The 20,491-nt window shown below is 40.6% G+C and overlaps 3 protein-coding genes across 3 annotated transcripts; 1 reads left to right on the top strand and 2 right to left on the bottom strand.

Annotated features, from left to right (window-relative positions):
• Nucleotides 1-1,108: 1,108 nt before the first annotated feature.
• Nucleotides 1,109-1,775, bottom strand: LOC106535945 (rho-related GTP-binding protein RhoU; the record flags this gene model as incomplete). The annotated part of the gene is given in 1 exon segment (XM_014033099.1): nucleotides 1,109-1,775. A coding segment is annotated over 1 exon segment (205 nt), but the record flags the coding sequence as incomplete, so codon positions are not given.
• A 1,475-nt stretch (nucleotides 1,776-3,250) lies between these two features.
• Nucleotides 3,251-16,788, bottom strand: rtn2a (reticulon 2a). The gene is made up of 10 exons (XM_014033101.1): nucleotides 16,605-16,788; nucleotides 15,838-15,891; nucleotides 14,199-14,702; nucleotides 12,409-12,609; nucleotides 8,536-8,743; nucleotides 7,279-7,417; nucleotides 6,063-6,132; nucleotides 5,936-5,982; nucleotides 5,797-5,855; nucleotides 3,251-5,236 (listed from the first exon to the last, which is right to left on the bottom strand). Exons 1-10 carry the CDS (start codon nucleotides 16,633-16,635, stop codon nucleotides 5,161-5,163), a joined length of 1,389 nt encoding a protein of 462 aa, XP_013888555.1. The 5' UTR covers nucleotides 16,636-16,788; the 3' UTR covers nucleotides 3,251-5,160.
• Nucleotides 16,788-20,068, top strand: LOC106535948 (protein phosphatase 1B; the record flags this gene model as incomplete). Its single annotated transcript, XM_014033102.1, is given in 2 exon segments — nucleotides 16,788-16,902; nucleotides 19,530-20,068. A coding segment is annotated over 1 exon segment (406 nt), but the record flags the coding sequence as incomplete, so codon positions are not given.
• Between the last annotated feature and the right edge of the window lie 423 nt (nucleotides 20,069-20,491).

Here is a 20,491-nt window from a genome sequence, read left to right as displayed (position 1 = left end):
GGGTCTTCATTTTCACCTGAAGGTTGCATGGAATCCTGTCTGTGTTTCCTGTCTGCTTTCAGGAAAGCCCAGTCAGGATAACCACACTGCTCCACTGCTTTTTCTTTTTGATTTTTTGCCTGGATTACTGAGATGCATCAGGACATACAAATTGAATGCATTATTATGATTATGATTAGCATTATTATTATTATTATTATTATATGGCTTTAAATGCTGAATTCTGACAACTCTCACATCAAATTTTCCTGAATAAAATAGGTTGTGTATTAGAGGCAGTTACCCAGACTCCAATGAGTTGCCTTGGCGATTCCCACATTTGTGGGGGGAGGTGCAGAAGATAGCCACACTCCAGACAGGCTGAAGCAGATATGACAAACTAAAACTTTTAAAGTTTTAAAGTGACAAGTCAGCAACTACATATACTAATGGAGTGCTAATGGAAGTCTGAGGAAGTCTGGGGATTCACTTTCTGCATCCTGGGAGGATCTGGATCTGAGAGAAAACCTTTAGTAAGACTCTGGGGTGAAGAAGACAAAAAAAACCCTGTTTTTCATGCATAAACTATGTTTAAAAGAAAGTAAAGATTTGCAGAGTAAGAAGAGACAGTGTGACTTTGTCATTAGTGTAAAAATCATTGAAGGTACAAACATGCTTTTCCCATTTGAGTTCAGAATAAAGTCAACAGTACCTTGCCTGTACCTCCCTCCCCTCAGTAGTTGTTTTAAAAGTTATTTTGTAGAAAATGTTCAGTTACAGCTGCAGATCTCAAAGGGTTACATTTTGATCACAGATCAATAAAAGCRGTTTGGTTGTGCACGCGCAGATAAGTTTAAAGACAAAAGTTTGCACAAACTGAGCCTGCAGGGACCAGTCGGTTCAGTCAGTCTGGAAATGTGGAACCGAGCCAAATGGATCTGGGAGGACACCTGAGGAACATTACCTCAGATAACAGGAAACATCTATCATATGGGCAGGACTGTGGGTGGGGTGGCCAGGAACTAAGCGCACTAAGAGTAAAGACAAACTGATTTTACTCTAAATATAAATAATAAAATTAATGTTTAAGCTTTGGGTATCATTATGAAAATATTTTTTTTAAACTTACCAGAAAAGTTATCAAAGGCGGTGGGGACATATCTGGTCGGGTATCCGTTGGTTGTGTAGCTGACCACCAGGCTGGTTTTACCCACCGCTCCGTCACCGAGCAGGACACACTTCAGCAGCCGCTCCTGCGCCTGGCCCGGCCGCGCGGCTTTGGGTTTGTGCGGCGGCACCGGCGGGGCCATGATAACCGTCCGTCCCTGGTCCATCGTGGCTGCAAGGCAACCGGCGCTTCACCGCGATCAAACTCCCAGCATGAGAGCAGGCTCCTGCCTCTGCAGCTCCTCTTCTTTTACAYCGAACCGTGAAGAAAAACAGCTCTCCTCTGTTCCTCTGCCAGCTGCTGTCAGACCCAGAGCTGCTCCTCAGACCCCTCACAGGATCTACATCCTGCAGGACTCAGCTGGAGGCCGGGCCAAATCTGATTTATGTGCCCGGTGATTTGACTAAACCCTCCCACTGCAGGGAGGAGGACAGGAGCAGAAACTTCTGGAGAACTTCACAGTTTGATGATAAAGTCTGAATAAGCTGAAATTAACTTCTTACCGCTTAAAGGAGCAAAAACACCTGTTAAAAACTTAAAGTAACAAAAACACTAGCTCAAACTAGAATAAAGACTAACTTAAAGGAGCAGAACACTGACTAAAAGTTAAAAGAGCACAACAGACAAGAGCTAAAAAGATAGCTAAAAGCTAAAGAGGAAACAAGACTGGCTACAAACTTAAAAAACTAGCTAAAACTAACATAACATTAGCTCAAAGAAGGTAGAACGAGCAAAAATATTTGCTAAAAACTCGAAGTAGAAAAATGTTCTAGTGAAAAACTAAAAGTAACAGTAATAATCAGGCCTAATAATAATAATAATAATAACATCCCAAATGAGCTGACCATTGTGATAAAGGCTAAAATAAAGTTTGCAGAAGTAGTTAGAATGCATGAAAACAGAGAAAATAAACAAACTGGAAACAGTGTGAAAGCTGAACCAGCAATAAGAAGTTTCTGTCACTCATTTATTCCTTTTTAATTTAATATAAATGTGAGGTCAGTTTGTTGGAGCACCTGAAGACAAGTCCAGACTTGTCCTGACTGAAACCTTGGTGTTTATGTTCAACATGTTTTCAACATGTTAAACCACTCAGACCGTTTTAAACTCTGACTCACAAAATAAAATTAGACTAGAAAACAAAGTCCAGAGATGATTTCAAATAGTAATGTGATTTTTTTTCTTATTAGGTGTTTAAAAAACTCTGTTTAGTACCTCAGATTGTTTCATCCTAACTGGACACCAAATAATAATAAAAAAAAACTTGCCTTCTTTCGCCCCCTGCTGGCTGCAGCAGCAACAACAGTTTAACTCCTGAACTCAGGGTCACAAGTTTATCTTTTAATTGAAGATCATGTTTGAATTGATAAACTGTTTTAAAAAAAGGTCAAGCATTTTCTTGTTTGGTTGTGTTTATTTCCCGCCCCCCCAAGGTTAAAAGATTAGCTGTTTTCCAGAATACAAAACAACTGGTGCAGCACTAAAATGCATATATCACTTGATTTTAAAACCACCAAGAGTCACTTTCATGTTTGGATTTACAACCCTGCATCCATAAATATTAAAAACAACAAAAACAAAAAACGTAAGATGCAGAAAATTCCCAGCCTTTTATCTGTTTTAAAACAACTAAAAATGAACAAATAAATACTTCAATGAAGAAAACTGTCAGGGGTCACATTTCGATGCTGCATAAAGAAATTAAAGCTTTCAAGCTGAGAACAATTTTATAAAACAACAGAAATGATTCTTCTCTTAAGCAGAGTTCATTTAGGAGGAGAACTGAAGTGAAGTCTGTTAAAGCTAAAAAAAATTGAGCTCAAATTGGAAACAACAGCGTCCATCATAACGTGCTAATCTCCGGTCATAATCATGTGCAGATACAACAACGTGCTGACATGAAATCAGTGTTTCTTAAACTAATCCAACTAATTTCTGTAGATCCTGTTTACACAGAACAGCTGTTTCAAAAATAACACATTGCTGAAATCCCATTCAAGGCTAACCTACTGTTTATAAAAAGATTTAGAGTTTAAACAAGTCTCTTTAGTAATATATCTAATTTACTGCAGGGTATGAATCACCTGGAAATCACTGTTCTGGTTGTATTTTACAGTTTTTATTTTTATACAGTGATCCAACACTTGGAATTGGCAAATAAAAAACCCTCCAAACATGTCGGGATACATTCACACTGCAGATTTTTTTGTTCAGATATATATATATATATATATATATATTATCCATCCATTCATCCATACCCACTTTCTCCTTTCAGGGTCATGGGGGTCACTGGTGCCCATATCCCCTAGACAGGTCGCAAGGGCCACATAGAGAAACAACCATTCACGACAGTTTAGAGTTGCCAATTAACCTAACAGTCATGGTTTGTGGGAGAACCCTGGAGTAATCAGAGAAAACCCACGCATGCACAGAAAGAACTCTACCCAGAAAGGTCCTGGCCTGGGATTTGATCTGGCAACCTTCTTGCTGAGAGGCAACTGAGTCGCCGTGCCGCCCCAGTCTGAGCGTGACAAATCCAACCCAGGTATTTTCCATCTGTGGTAATCAATCTGTTACATGTTTCTGAACGGTCAAGTCTGGTTTTTACATCAATGAGGTTGAGGTATATGGATCTGTCTAAATATGGATATCATCACTACCAACATCATGCAGTTTAAAGCTTGAAACTCACAAATTTTCAGCTAAAGAACTGAAGTCCAGGTGATTTGTCTGTTTTATTTTTTATTTTATTTTGCCAGATGAATAAGAATCCACACTAATGTGCCAATCATTGCTAAATTCTGCAAAACTGCCCAATGTGACGTCACGTCTTTGTTCAGCGGGTCGCCTCGGGGCTGTGGACTGTTCAAACTGGAGTCTGACTGGATCACATTTAAACAATAACGTGAACGACCACACAAATACATCTGAAGCGAGCATTTAGACCTGCAGTGTGAAGGTATAGTCTGACTAACCAACCAGCGGCTCAGTTTAAACACAACCTGACGACACAGAGAAGCTGTGGGAAACCATGCCAATTCGTGTCGATACAGTAAATATAGTTAAAATGTCTCGAAGACAACAGGTATATTTTAGTTAGTAAGACTGAGAAGAAAACACGGGAGGTGTTTGTGGAACCGCTCCGAGTTCATTAAAGGCATCACAATGAGGCTAACATGCCGTCGGAGTTTTGATGGATCCTATTTGTCGACATCAACGGCAACGGAAGCTTTTAAAGCATCGACTGATAGAGAGAACAGAGCATCCTGAATCAGTTTGTTATTCCTGAAGCTGGTTTACTTACAATTCTGTGAAACACTGTTGTCCGGCAGACCATGGGCCGATAGATTTAAAGAAGTGGCTCTTTGAAATCGTGCGGTTTATAAAAAGGCACCTGCTGCGTCTCATGGCTTCACACGCTTCATCCACAGCTGGAGATACACAGATGATCTGCTTGAAATGTTAAAACCTAAATTTGCTTGTCCACCTAAAGGCATCTTTTTCGTTTACATCCAAAATATGACATAAAAAATGCAGAGTAGAAAGTAAAGCTGTGTGACTGAAAGTTGAGCTGTGAAGAAAGTTAAATGTTTTTGGAAAATAAGGAAGAAATGTGACCGTAGAAAGCTTCATTTCAGGACTTCTCTTCAGTAACATTCTGAGGATGAAAACGTGATCAGAAACGTACATCAATGCTAGTTTTACGATGCCAAGGTTAATAATGACCCTGTCTTGTCTCGTTGAATGAAAAGTTGGACGACAGTTTTTTTTACTTTTATCCAAACCTATTTTCAAAATCGATGTTCCTTTCTGACATCAGCACAGAGAGTTTCAATCAGGACTCTTCTAACCTGTTTAAATCCTACAACCTAAATACAGTCAGTGTTCAGTACCCTGCGTGATCCTCTCGGGTGTCTGGAGCGCCAACTTCTGGAGCTCTGAAAACAGACAGCTGAGTAAAACATCTTTCTGTGGCTTCTTCTGAAGTCGTCTTTTTTTCCCACGAGCTTTTACTGGGTTTTGGGTTTGGCTCCACTGGGCGTTGGATCGGGAGGAGGACCGCCACCCTGGACAAGTCTTCGCAGACTACGAGAGGAAGATAAAGTGTGCTTAAACACGAGCTAACATGAATTCCATTCTTTATTTGACTGATTTTGTTTTTTGAATGATGCTAAATCTACTTTAAACAAGACCTCCATTAGTTAAAGTGGGTTAACTGCTGTCTTCATTAATGAAGAGTAGAGTTGTGACACTTATCTGTGGTAAAACACAAATCTTTACAATGGAGTATTATTACTACGTTTTTAATTACGAGTATAAAGTCAAAATGTTGTGAGAATAAAGTCATAATATTACGAAAAAATAAAGTAATAATATTCCCAGAAAAAACGACATGTTCATTTTCTGTTCCTGTCGGCTCGTACCTGCTGTGCCTCTTTGTGTCACTGTGTTTATGAAGTAGTCAGCGATTACTTTTGGCCAATATTACGACTTCATTCTGGTAACATTATAACATTATACTCATATTATTTTAATTTTATTCTCATATTTCTTGTAATAGTACGACTTTATTCTCGTAATTAAAAAAAATCTTAAATTTCTGTCGTTCCCTCTGTGAGAAAACCAAAAGACAGTGCTACACTCACAAGTCCTTCGAGTCGTCAATTTGCGCCTGGAGTTTTGCGATGAAGCCATCCACCTCCTCCTGCAATGCAACATTTAGGAGAAAATAAATGCAATGGTTGTAGCAAGAAGGAAGGAAAAGTTTGTTTAAATGATTCTTACCTGGTGTTGTTTATAGAAAAGTGGCAAAGAAAAGACAGCGATCACAACTGGAGAGGAAAGACGATGGAAAGCAGTTATTATGTGAAGTCAGAGCATATTTTACATGCTGACGTAATCGGTCTCTTACTGATGATGATTAGAGTAAGGCCGTTGCTCAAGTCTCCCAGGTACGTCACCAGGTACATCAGAAACAGCAACTGAGACCAACACATACAGAAATGGAGAAAAATCAAAGAAAGCGACAGCAGGGAGTTAGTCTGATGTCAAGCAGATGCCCTGATGATCATAAAGCAATGATTTTACTTGTTTCCCACTCATTCATCCACATCAGGTGTGTCAGAGAAGAAACATCTAAAACATGCAGGACAGTGGTCCTCGAGGACCAGGACTGGACACCACAGGTTTAGAGTTTCAGACTCAGGGTCTCTGTAAAGATGGTCCAGCTCCCCAATATGAGACGCCTCTGTTTCAGAGAAAGACTCTACTGTGTTGCAGGTTTCTGTGTGCGAATCATTTCACATACTGAGCAGGTCAGAGCTGAGACCAGAAGGACCGGGGATCAGCAGGACTCCATCAGCTCCAACTGATGAACACTTAACATGTCAGCTGCTGGTACGTCACATATTAAAGTTATATTAACCCTCCTGCTGCTCTTGGGTCAAAAAGACCCACAATGCCTCAGTCTGAGAGTCCTCAGCATCAGAGTCATTTAGTCATGCTACTAATGCTTTGGTTTGACTCGTTGATGGTTTGTTTACTTGATAGAAGGTATGTGGGAATGTGCAATATGTGTTTATTGAGAAATATGTGTTTTAAATTTTTTGAGGTGGTCACATGAATTTATTGTTGTTTGTAGTGAATTTTTGTTGGGTATACAATGTCCAAGATGGACATTAATTTATGTGTACAAATACACATAAATTAAGGAAGAGATGTGTTGTTTGGTTGTGTCATAAAAAGATGTAACTTGTAAAAAAAACAGAACAGCTGAGGACAGAAGAAACAGAGGAGGTTGAAACAGATGAATTAGTTCAGCGATTTGGTCGTGACTTAAAGTGACAAGTACTGAAATTAAGCAATCACTGGCCCAACTAATGAGGTGACTGTAAGTTTATTTAAATCAGCAGGATTACTGCTGATTTAATTACCCAGGTAATAATGTTGTGTTGCTCTTTAAGCTGCTCTGCTTTAATTTTAATCACAAAATACAAGAAAGCATCAGCCAACAAACCTTTGTAGGTAGGAAGTTAGAACATTAAATTATGTGAGTGAAATCACAGAAAGCAGAGACGGTAAACATGTTCATCCAAAAACACAAATGCATATTAAGTGGGATATCTTACCTTAAGAGATTCGAAAAGGTTTCCTACAAAAACGAGTCTCTTCAGAGCCTCGGCAGCTGATAGAGTCAGAACAATGGCTCTCTGCATGAACAGGTCCGCCTGCTCGCCGCTGAAGCAGACGTCCTGCTCCAAGTATGACCTGATGGAAGAGGATCCAAACAAAACCAAGACGTTAGACACTGAAACATTACAGCCTCCAAATCCTTCATAGTTGGTTTCATATTCTCTCAAAAATGTTTTTTTTAAAGCTAAGTTTTCCACAAACTTCTCAATACATCTAAAATACATTTTTAAAGAAATAAACCTTCAGATTCACATCTTTCATGAGGTCTGGTTTAAAAGACACCAGCTTTTCATTCAAATTTTATTTTCTCTGCACTGCAGGGAGAAAAACACATTTAGATTTTTCTTATGGTTTTGGATTTAAATGTAGTTTTTTCCACTTATTTTTACTTAAAAAAACTTTTCTTAAAGCATTAGTGTTAACCAGCTTAGACCAACATCCTCAGACTTAAAGCTCATATGTGCTGCAGTCCAGCTGAGCTACAGTTAGACATTACCAGTTTCTGTTTCTTACTTAAAGCTTCTATTAGTTTTCTATTGTTATCATTTGTGACAAAGCAAATCTTTTATTTTATTTTTGAAGACACAGGTCTCGAGTGGGGCTGAAGCCTGTCTAAAGTAAAACCATCACATCCGACCTGCAGAAACCGCTGCTTCGACCCAACCACAGAGTTTGTGAGTGCCTGAGCCTCTGAGACCACAGATTACACAGCGGACTGTGAGCTTTAACCACACAAGTTCTCCCAAAGCCAGAAGATTAGCTTCTTTTAAAATGAAAATAAACCAAACCTTTAGCCATGCTACTGTCAAGGTTAACTTTTCATTAAAGAAAAGCAGCCGTTTGAGTTGAATTTAGCTGCGAAACAAACCCTCTTGGAGGCATTTCAGCTCACGTATACTGACTGTAAACTGGGCCGATCTGATCAGCTAAAGCACCAAAGCTCTCCTGCTGGGACTGTTTGCTTTTTAAAGCTGAGATTCAAGTGGAGTAGGTGAGTTTTCCACTGTAAGTTACTGGAAGCCATTATTCATCTGAAAACATAGCTCCTAATTTCCATTGCTAAAACAAAAAAAAGTGCAAAGTCTAATGTTTTTTCTTTCTTTCTTTTTAATCATGGCCACATTTTCCACCAGCTCAGCAAAGTTGCAGGATCAACTGAAAGCAGCTCCTTATTAAAACAAAAGGTCTCTTACTTGAAGGGGTGCTCTCCGTCCCTCCAGCCGAGGATGTACAGGAAGTGGAAATAGATGCGTGCCGAGATGGTGAAGCACATGACGGCCAGGGAGACGGTGGAGACGACGGTGATGATGCTGAGCTGGAACAGGGACAGCAAACCCACCACTAACCCAGTGAGCACCATGCCGGTTCGCTCCATGTCCTTCCAGTAGATCAGGTCCATCACTGAGAGACGAGCAGGTGGAAGGAAAAGAGGATCGAAGGGGAGAAACATGAACAAAGCTTTGACGATGATGGAAACGCCTCAGCTCCCGTCATTTCAGACCAGTTTGCGAAGGAAGAGCGACAAGCATTCAGTGTTTCTGACATGGGGATATGATGAGCACATTTCTTCACTTTGCTGTTGTCTTTAGTCTCTCTTCTCTACATGTTTATTGTAATTATTTCTATCAATAACATGTTTTTGCTTTGTCTCTTCCAGAAGTAGGTGTACCTGGACCAGTTCTTCTGTGTTTACCTGTGTCTCTTTCCTGTCCTCCAACCCAGCCGGTCGAGGCAGATGGTCTCCTGTCCTGAGCCTGGTTCTGCTGGAGGTTTCTTCCTGATTAGCAGGGAGTTTTTCCTCTCCACCGTTTGCTCAGGATGGGAGACTGTGATGAAGTGATTCAACACAATCTGCTGGGTTCTTCTTTAGATTGTTCTTTTTTTTCATGTACAGTGCCCTGAGACAACGTATGTTGTGACTTGGCGCTATATAAATAAACTGAATTGAACTGAATTGATGAGGAAGGAAGTCCATCATCAAACACGAGACGGGCTCCAGCCTCGGCTAAATTTAGCCCTCAGGTCAGAGAGGGGAAGTGGAGCATTTAAACCCAGCTGTTGGCAGCACCTGCTGTCAGACGTCAGGCTGTCGATCCTCCACGCCCCGTCGGGATTTCCTCTCCGTCACCAAACAAACAGCTGGCGTCCTCAGAGGCTTGTTTTACAACATTGGACCATGTTATTAACTGAAAGCTTTTTATTTAAAAAAAAGGCTCTCCGTTGACCTGTCGGACTACGTTCCTATCCTGACCTCTGGTCACAAACTCAAGGTGATAACTAAAACAATAAAATGGTGAATCCAGGAGGTCAAAACAAGTTTTCTCCTCAGAGTAGTTGGGCTCTCCCTTACAGACAGTTCAGTTATCCAGGAGAGACCGAGCAGAGCTGCTCCTCCAGATTGAGAGAAACCACTTGGGACTGGGAGAAGACCTCGGGAAAGACCCGGGACACGCTGGAGAGACTATCAGTACATAGAACCTCAGGTACTAACATACTGTGTTTCAGCTCTAGATCTGCACAATTTGCTGAGTTCCAGGTCGTTTTCTGTTCAGCTGGTTGAAGCCGCTACCTTGAATTGATTTGATGCGAAAAGTTGTCGATTTTAATCTTTCCTTTCTGCAAGTTTCGTTAAAATCTATCCAGTGGTTCGTGACGTATTTTGATCATTGTACAAACGTATGCACACACATTCACACACAATTAAAAAAAACGTTGCAATAATTCATAAGAACATTAGTGTTGTGGCTTATTTGTGCTTTGTTTGACCTCACTCATGACATTTTGGCTCATCAACATGTGCACACCGTCTGTTCAGCTCAAAGTGGAAATACTAAACAGTAGAAGAGGCCAGCTGGGTAACTGCACACCCCAACCACAGCAGCACAGTTTGAAGTCATTTGAATGGAAAATAAATATTTGAATTTAAAGCCACTGATACGGATTCTCCTCAGCTGTCTGAGCAGCCGTTGGCTGAAAGTCCAACAGAGCTGCAGCCGCCGCCTCAGAGAGGAGAGCAACCTGTTCAGTCCTCTCACAGCCTGACCTTTCCTCAGCCACGTCAAAGCCACGGAGCTGAAGATCGCACCATGGAAAAATAAAAACGGTTTCAGTTAAATCTCTCTCTCCTGCTCGGTTTGATCTTAGATCCAACACACCTTTCTGGGGTTCCTGTCACTTCAAAGCAAACAACGCTAGAACCAAACAGGCACAAAATAAGAGGTTTGACTGAAAAACACCTCACCTTTACTGTCCATTTTAGTCGCTGTTCTAGTATCTGCACGACCTCCGTCCCCCTCTAGCTTCCTGCTGTGCTCGCCTCACCCCTTTGAGCTGTTTTTGGCTCAGCAGGCCAAAGCCCCGACAGCCCAAAATAATTGTGTCACAGCACCGCCCACCACGCCGCAAGACCCCCAGAGCGTTCCACTCAAAGGGACCAATCATTCCTATTTATTTTTCAGTACTGAGTTAGTGTTCGTTTCAAATTCTCAACACACAGCTCGCTGAAACCTAGTAACCTAGAAAGCTAGTTTTGTTAACAAAAGAGCTGGTCTGAAAACTTGATTTTTGTTGGTTTGGAATCATCTGGAATTCCAGTCATATTATTTAAAAAGTAATCAGAGAGTTTTACAAAAACACCAAACATTGTCCTGATGTATCTCAGCCATCCAGGTAGAAAAAATAAAATAAAAAATTAAGTAGTTCCTCTGGACGGGTTCTTCTGTAATGAAAGTCTCTCCTCCGAGAGACTTCTTCAGTGTGAGGAGTTTTATAACATCAAACATCATATGAAGGGATTTCCAGGTGTTGCAGCAGAGAAGAATGGCCCATCTCAAAAGGTATTTAAGATTATTTCTAAAGGCAGTTAGAAAATTTCGATTTAAACACAGATTAGGAAGATTATGTTAATTTAGTTGTTGGAATTGCAAGCTTTATTGTCTTGTTTTCATGCAAATCTCAATTACAACTAAAATCAATATTTGAACTTATGCACTGCAGTATGATACAAAGGGCTGCCATGATTTGTCGATGACTAATCGATTTTTAAAATAAACGATGACTAATTTAATAATCGATTAATCGTTTTCTTTTCTTTTTTTTGTTCTTTACTTTGTTTTTCTCTCCAAACTGCTTTGACACCTTCCACTGCCACATCTGCCTTTCTGTCCTTGACACACATGCACAGTAGTGGTAACTGGGGTAGGCCGTGGACGTCACAAGACATTATACAGACAGGCTCTGGTATCATGGCTACCCAGCAACAGAGCTCAAAAGTGTGGGATCATTACAAGAAAATGAAAGAGAAACCTGTGAAACGCAATATTTGCAAGGCAGGATTTACCTTCCACAGCAATTATTTTTAGTTAGCATATAGTTAAAAATCTAACCATGGTTATATAATAGCAGCTGCATTCTGGCGTGATAAGCTGTATGTTTTATATTCAATTAACGTACGATCCGATTAGTCGACTAATCGAAAAAATAATCGGTGATTAATCTATTATAAAAATAATCATTTGTGGCAGCCCTAATGATACACTATCCAATATGCAAGTAATAAAATAACACACAAACTGCTTCCGAATACTTTGAATGCAACACTGAACTCTCATCAGTCTGATCAAACAGCCGCTGACAGTCTGACTGTGTGCAGAACTCCCACTTCCACTAAAATGAGTCAGAGCTGTGTGACCATTGTCCACTTGAACTGACGTCAGGCTGGGGGACAGAATCTGATCTATTTGCTGCCATAGTCTGCACTGAGAGAAACTCTGTACGTAAATACCAACTCCAGAATAAGTTGGCAAAAGCCAGGAATGTTTCCACCTCAATCACTGATTCCTAAATTCCCAGGAGAGAGCTACGACAGAGACACGAAGAACATCCAGGCCTTTTGTCTTTGCTCCTGACGGTGAAATCTGATCGTTTCTTTGATTTAAAGTATTGATTTGTGAGCTGAGTGGAAGCATCTCTCTGAGGACAAAGACAGACAGACATGTTTGGGGAAGAGGGACGACCATCGCAGGAGCTAACCTAGCAGAGACAGCCGGGCAGTGAAACGTTTTTACCTGCTACGTGAGCAAACACCGTCCYGTCCTCCGTGAGGCTGTGTGCTGAAAACCAGTGACCGCTAACCAGCTGTTCCTGAGAGTTAAGGCCGAAAACAGCCGGCGAGGAGCTCCCTCGGTCTGCGGGTCGCACGGACGTGAGCAGTGTGACCGATATGCTTTCCATGGTGACCGGAGACTCAGGCTCCGCGGTCGGTGAGGCTGGAAAATAAAAGAAAAAGAGACGATGTTACTATAATCATCATCGGTCAGGTTGCCATACTGCTTTATCTGAGTGAGCTGGAGTTGTTTCACTCAGCCGAGGCACTGCAGAATCATGAGTTGTAGATTTAGTTTATTGTTTATAGTGAGTCACCAGCTACATCTACAAGGCAGCATGACCAATTTGATGATGCGGTTATTGAATAATGACACCTTTTAAAAGCAAAACCATCAAATTATTCTAGATACTTTTCAAAGAAAGAGATAGTTCAGCTCTTTTGTAGTGCGGTTCTGAGAAAAGCTTTAGAACAATAAACAGCTTGGCTGTCACAGATCTCTTTAAATAGATTCTATTTAGTAAAAAATAATTAAATTCAGATTAATTTGTCAGGTTCATAAGAAAGACTGAAGACCAAACTTACATTCTTAAGTTTACGTTATGGCTGTTCGAGCAGAAATGAAACCCTTGTGTGTGTACTGGKGGTGCTACAGCTAGCTGCTGCAGCAGTTTGGGCTGAATTATGTTTTCTATAGTGGTATTAATTAATATTTTCAGATCTTCCAAGGTGCCAATTATGGAACTCTCTGCGCATTGTTGCCCAAATCAAATTCTGGAAGTGGTCATTCAACTAGATCTGTTACAAAAGGACAACTGATATTACCAACTTTTAAAAACTGTTACGGCCAGAGGTCTTTCTTCTATGTTTATACRAAAGCATGGAATGACATTCCTCAAAACATAAAGTCCATTTCAAAACTACAGCGCTTTCTTTAAGCCCTTGTCTGCCATCTGCTGGACACTTTTTGTTGTGCTCATATTTAGACGTCCTATTTTGCAAATGCTGCCTTCCTGAAATTTGGTATGCTTGTTTGTCTTTATGTCTATGATGTATAATGATGTGATTGTGATGCTGTAATTCTGAGTGTTTTATGTGCTGCAGAACAGGAACCTACTGTAAAACAGCAATTATGCTAAGTCAGGCTTGATTTTTAGTAATCTTTTCCTGTTAAATCAATAAATCAAATCAAATCAAATCAATATAACCACAGACTACAACTGAACAACAACAGCTAACCTCTAGTCTTCGCTTCGCTTAAACTACTCATTAGTTTGTTTGTTTTTTCAAACCAACAATAAATACACTAAAAAATATGTACAACAGGTAAGATATTAACTGTTWATAATCTTTTCACAAAATTCCTCTGTAAAATATATAAAATATTCCCCTAAGGCTCTCTGACTTTTGGATTTTCTTATTTTAATTTGTGTCTTTGTCACATCGGATCATGTGTGCCTCAGGAAAAAGAAAAAAAAAACAGGTCATCATGCTGGATGTCAGACTTTACATTTAGCTCCTGGCTTTTAGGAAATAGTTTGATACAAATGATAACAGACAGCAGAGAGGAACTGAAGCCTAAATGTGCTTTAAAAAGACTTTGTTGTTATCACTTTGGAAAATTRAATAAAAATGTTTGCAAAAACAAATAAAGTGGTGTTTGATTTGTTTACTGCCTGAGCAATGTGAAGAAATTATTACAGTGTGGTTCAGTTTATTATAAGCCTCACTGTAATACGTTTTATTTCTTACCCTGAGCTGTCTGTGAGGAGTTCTGTTGGGCCCGTGAGGCAGGCTGGACATTTTGATTCAAAGCCTCCACTCTTTGCACTCCTCCATCTCTCTCCTGACTCTCACTTTGCTCCTCGTCCTCGCTCCCTGCTGCGCTCGAACTCCTCGGTTCGACCTCCTCCTGCGACGTTCCCTCCTCTTCGTCTCGGCTGAGAAATGCCTGCGGGTCCCAGTCCACGTCGGGGGAGTCCAACAGCGTCTCCAGAGTGTCTGTTCGGACCAAAGGGGAGCGGCTTCCCCGAGGGCCGCCCCTGCGCCGCTCGCGGTGGTGCCGCGAGGCTCCGACGGCTTCGGCCTCCGCGATGGCGATGTAGGAGAAAGTCAGCTCGAAAGAGTTCTGGCGAGGGGTGCCCCAGATGGACGAGGAAGACGCCTGTCCTTCATCGTCTTCAGGATCTGCGTCCTCCTCGTCAGACCACTCTCTGGCTGTTTGCAGCTCAAACACCTCTGACTCCTCATTCCCACCTAAATGAAGGGAAGACAACATAAAACCAATCAATACTGTTCAAATACTGACAGATTTTTTTAGTTATTAGTTATTATAAGGTTATTCCTTTAAAACAAAACATCATAAATTCTCCATAAAGCTTTAATTCCTTCTTGATTAACAATTCGTGCCTTATACTCATACATATTTCTCCAACAAATTTACCTTTTTCATTTTCATAAATATACACGTTGATCTGGCATTTTTAACATCATCTTCCAGATTCTTCCATTATTTAATTACCTGGACTGAAGTACTCCGTTCCTTCAAACTGGTTCTAACTTTAGGTTTGACAAACATCTCTAGCCCCTTCAAATTTTACCAGCTCACTCTTTTAACAAAATGTATTTGGATGTTTGAAAGTAATGTGTTTTTATGAGCCCTATACATAACTGACAAAATACTATAATCAACCAAATCAGAGAATTTCAATAACTTCAACTGATGGAACAATGAATTTGATGGGTGACTGTAAGGTTTTCTGGTAATAATTCTTATTTTACTTTGTTCAGGCATAAAAAAGCTTTTACTTAAAAAACAAACTAGTGTCGACACAAACAAATCAGCCTTTAGACACTTTGTTTACCCTATTTCCTTTTTTAAAACATTAAATAAACATCCACGTGTCCCAATTTCCTCTTTTTTTAATCACATGCTGCACAGGTACAAGAACTGGACACAAACAATCAAAAGAAACACTTTGAAACATCTTGAGAAAACCTGAAGAGCTACAAATCAACAAATAGATAAGAAAATATGTCCTTTTAAAGCAAAGCATCAAGAGAAATTAGAGGTGGATTAAAATGTGAATCAAACTAAGCAGTAGATAAAAACGTATTTGACAGAGAACGCGTTGGGCAACGTCTGACAGTTATCTGATGAAAGCTGCTGCAGCAGCTGTAGTACGAGGTCAGCGTTCTGCTTGGAATCTGAGCTTTTCCTCACTCAACAGGAACATCAGAAAAAAGCATCAAAGTGTTGTTGGAATTAGAGAAAAAAAGCGTGGCATCTAAAGATGAAAACCTTTTAAAAATTGAAGGAAATCCTTTCCTTCAAAAGACTTTTTTCTTCACCTGTGGACTCTAAAAACATGAATGTTTGGATGTTTCTTACCGTCCGTACACGGAGGTGTTGAGTCTGGAGTCGATGCTACAGAGCCATAATCCTCTGGAAAACAAGCAGTAATTCCACATGAATAAATAAAGATAATAATCATGTAAACTGTACAAAGAGTCCTCTCAGATGCTCACTACAGGTATTCCCCAACAAACACTGAAGTATGTTATTAGAACAGTGAAGTTTCATGTGTATTTCATGTAAAAATATACAGATATGACCAACTAAAGTCAGAGTTTTAATGAAATTACTCTACAAACCCACAAACAGAGCCTCTGTTTGTCCCTTTAAGTGCATACTTCACTCACTGAGTTATTCTGACAGGAGTAAAAAGCCTCCACTACATTATCATATAAATCAAGCAGGCAGCGCAAATAAATGKAGCACATTCTGTTCAGCAGCTGAATGAACACAAGCAAATACTCAGCCCCTTTAATGTATGAGATCAGCTGCACACTGAGGCAAACACAACTGAAGGCAGCAGCAGCAGCAGCCTTCATGGAGAAATAACTTCAAGCAAAAATAAAAGCTTCACAACCAAATCAAGCAATGAGAAGATGATAAAGGTCTGTGTTGCGGTCATTCAGTGTTTGTTTAGGGTAGAAGCAGGAGGGAGGAGGAAAGGCTGAGCTAACACAAACACACGTACAGTACGATGCTCAGAACAGTTAGCAGGAAAAAAAAAAGGGGGGAAGATGCTGAGCTGGAATGAGATGACGACTAAGAAATGCAGACAAACAGAAGCAAAACAAACCCAGACTTACGGCAGTGGGAGAATCCTAAAACCTGGCCCATACTCCATCAAGGCATCGCTGGGCCCATCCAGTCTGGAAGGCCCACCCCCCGCCTCCTCCTCCCAGCTTCCTACATCTGCTGCCGGCACCTCACGTTCTGTAGATTCACTCTCCTCCTCTTCCTCCTCCTCCTCCCTGTTTCCTGATGGTCTGCTGAGCAGCTTCCTCCCTCTGCTGCCTCTGTTACTCAGCAGCCCCGCCCTGCCTCACTCCACCGTCGGCAGCGTCTCCARTTGCATCACTGCGCCTGCAGCGGGAGGAGCGTTCGCTACGGCACAGAGAGAGAAACACGTCTGCCGTCATCTTCCGTTCACAGCCAATCTGCATTACAGGAGGCAGCGATATGTTGTTAATAATGTAAAACACAAGCAAGGGCAAAACATGAAACAAAGAATTGATTTCAAAATGTTTTGCATTGAAACAAGCAATCATAAATCCTGCACAACATTTAATATAAAGGGTAACATGCTTAAAATGGGTAAACTACTCAGTAATAATAGGAAAAGAGAAACAAAACTTTCTATTTCTGACGCTTTTAATTCTATAATTTACAGGTTTGAGTTCCAGCTTTAAACAATAATTYACACGCTAACACAGTTTTTTGATTTAAACTTGAACTAAAAGTCATTTTATTGTCTGAAAATTGGTTTGGAATGGATTTTAAGAAGTGGCGTCTTGGGCACCCAACTCCCTGTTCAGACTCTGATGATTGTTTACATTAAAAATCATTAAAATAGTTACAATCGTCTGGACTGGTATGTTATGTGTCCTTTGAGGATGTTTTGTCAGGCAAAACATAAACCTCTAAGAAATTATGCTAATTTTACTGAAACATGTAAAATGAAATCAAATAATTTGTATATTTTTTGATGTTTTAGTTTTGTTTTTAGATCAAGCTCCTATAAGGCAGTCWTTACTGGAACACTCTTTTAATATACCATATACTAAGCATCTATTTTTATTTTTAGGTTTTATTAAACTCCAATCTTTTTTAAATGTCAGGATGTTTTACATTTATTTGATTATTGTTGTTAAATGTTTATGTAACTGATGCTCTGTGTTCCAGGTCTCTCAGACTACCAGTCTGAATGAGATCACCTGGATAAATAAAAGTAAAGTGAAACTTTAGAAATTTATAATTATTATACATTTGTTGGCTTGATAACGTTTAAAAGCGCCTGTGAATTATGTTACATAYGAACCTTGAGCTCATTCCACCTCATGTGATCCTGTTTTCTGTGTTCAGTCGACTCAAACAAACCCAWCTGACACCATGAACTTTCAGCAGAAACCAACACAAGTTGATAAAAGGTTTAGTTGTAATTATAGCTGGATAAGAACAGCTTCACATAAAGCTCCTCGTAACTCCATCCAACCAGGTCAGTAACTGTAAATAAAGTTAACCAGATTAAAACTTACTGCACTTAGCAGGACTGCGTAAACAGAATTTACTGCTTCGTAGTACTATCCATTTTCAGACTACGGTTTCATGTCTCAGTAGGATTCTGTAATTGTGTATGCATTTTCATTTGACCCGTCCTATATTARGCATTTTTAGCTCTTATTCAGATCATTTGGGTTCTAACTCAAGAGTGAGCCAGTTGAGGTGGTTCGGTCATCTGGTYAGGACGCCTGGGAGGTTTCCTGGCATGTCCAGCTGAGAGGAGACACCAGGGAAAACCCAGCCCACCGTGGAAASATTATGTCTCTGCAGGCCTGGAAACACCTTGGAATCCTCRAAGAAGAGCTGGATGTGATGGAGATGTGCGGGACTCCCTGCTCAAGCTGCTGCCCCTGCGACCCAGCTCCACAACAGGCAGCAGATAGAGAAGGGATGGATGGATTAGTGGCTAAAAATAACCTTTAAGTACAAATAATGTGATAAAGTCATTGTCAGGTCAGCATGTTTAGTAGTACTTATTTGTTTCAAGAAAACATTTGAAAAAGGAATAATTCACCAAGAAAGCAAATAAGTAAGAAATAAGTATTTTTTTCCAGAAAAAAACTTACAAGATTCCTTATTTTAAAGCTGCTGTATGACTAAAAAAATGAATGGAATCATCTTAATCATTCACTGATGACAGTTTAAAAAACAGACCTAAGAAACATTTAAAAAAAATTGATAATAAAAGGTAGCCATTTCCTATTTACAAGTTTTCTTTTTATGTAAAAAAATGGCTTTATATTTCATTTCTGAAGCAGGGTAGTTTTGGAGCTCCGTGTGCCTTAGTAATAATAGTAAGGATTATTATTATTATTATTATTATTATTATTATTATTATTATTATCATCATCATTTTTTTAAGAAAAAGTGTTTTCAAGTTATTCCTGAGTTTTGGAGCCGTACAGGGGGACATGAAAACTTTACTAATCTCCGAGTTTTTTAACAAGTTCTCTAAAGCTATGGAGAAGAAACAAGCACAGTACTGTCAGTACTCAGATATTCAGATGCACCTAAAACAAAACAAACAAAAATTCATGACAACAAACACTAAACCTGTTTGCTAAAAATATCTTCTTGCATCAGTTACTGTACACATGCAAGACAAACAGGATTTCGTTTCATTACATAAACCCTCTTGCTGATAATCCACGTGTAGCTGCAGACGCAAGTTATTAGTGGACAGATTAGCCAGCAGTGTCACACGGAGAGGAGGAATAAATCACAGATTAGCCAATAGAAAAGCAGATGARGAGCTCTGAGTGGAAAGAAGTGAAGGAAGGAGGATGAAGTAACGCAAGCAGAGACAAACGTTTCCGCTGACACGAGAAAAGGATTTGAAACGATGGAATTTCCACAGGTCTGGTTCAGGATGAACAAAACGACTTAAATTTTTTGTTCACTTATTACGTTTGTATTTCTTAGACATTTACGTGAACTCGTTTGCTCTTTATCTGCTCGGGCTGGCGCAGATTAACTGTTGCCCTGGACCTGCTGAGGAGAACCCACGACCGGAGGAGGGCCACCCGGAGGAGACGGGACGCCGCCCGGTCCAGCAAGAGGCTTGAGCTCCGGTTCCGCGGGGTCATGAGGACGGCYAGGCGAGCCAGCAACGTGGAGGTGCCCTCCTTCCTCCGCCAGCTGGTGAAGGAGACGGAGAAGATGGTGACGTTCTTCTTCAAAGGGGGGCCTAGGGAAAGAGGGCCGGAGGAGGAGGACAACTTTAACGGGGARGGCGCTGTGCAGAGCCCCTACCTGGAGCGTCCCATCTTGGAGAAGCACGTGTCGGAGGGGGGGTCTCAGTCAGGGCTGAACTACGCCGTGGCGAGCATGCAGGGCTGGAGGGCTCAGATGGAGGACGCTCACACCTGTATGTCCCAGCTGAAAGGAGAGCTGCAGGACTGGGGATACTTTGCAGTTTTTGACGGACATGCAGGCACCACAGTGGCACAGTACTGCTCCAGAAACCTGCTGCATCACATCCTGACAACAGGTACACAAGTATTACAAATTTAAAACAGTTTTTAAAAAAAATCTATATAGAAATTGTTGCTTTAAAAGGGGCTATATCATGTAAAATCAACTTTTTTAAGTTTTATATTATGTTATAATGTTATCCTCTCGTCAAAAACATGCCCAGAGTCTTACTTTGACTCATTTATGCATGTTTGAGAAATTCTGTGCTGTCCTGAGGCAGCCAGGCAGGGGAGCAAAAATGACCGGTTGGGACTAGCAATGCCTTTTGGGACCATCTCTGTCTCTGGGATGCGTCTCCAAGCTGAGCGTCCTCATCACAGAGCACACCTCCCCACCCCACACACCCCGCCCATGACTCATGCAGGCTCTCGGCAGTAACAAAGCAAACCACAGATGAAACTGAAAGTGGAACTGTCTGCTGAGCTCCTAACACTACTTC

Source organism: Austrofundulus limnaeus, unplaced genomic scaffold (assembly GCF_001266775.1).
Source record: "Austrofundulus limnaeus strain Quisiro unplaced genomic scaffold, Austrofundulus_limnaeus-1.0 Scaffold1624, whole genome shotgun sequence".
Taxonomy (NCBI): Eukaryota; Metazoa; Chordata; class Actinopteri; order Cyprinodontiformes; family Rivulidae; genus Austrofundulus; species Austrofundulus limnaeus.
The sequence above is the reverse complement of the archived record's forward strand: the minus strand, read 5'-3'. Positions and strand labels throughout refer to the sequence as shown.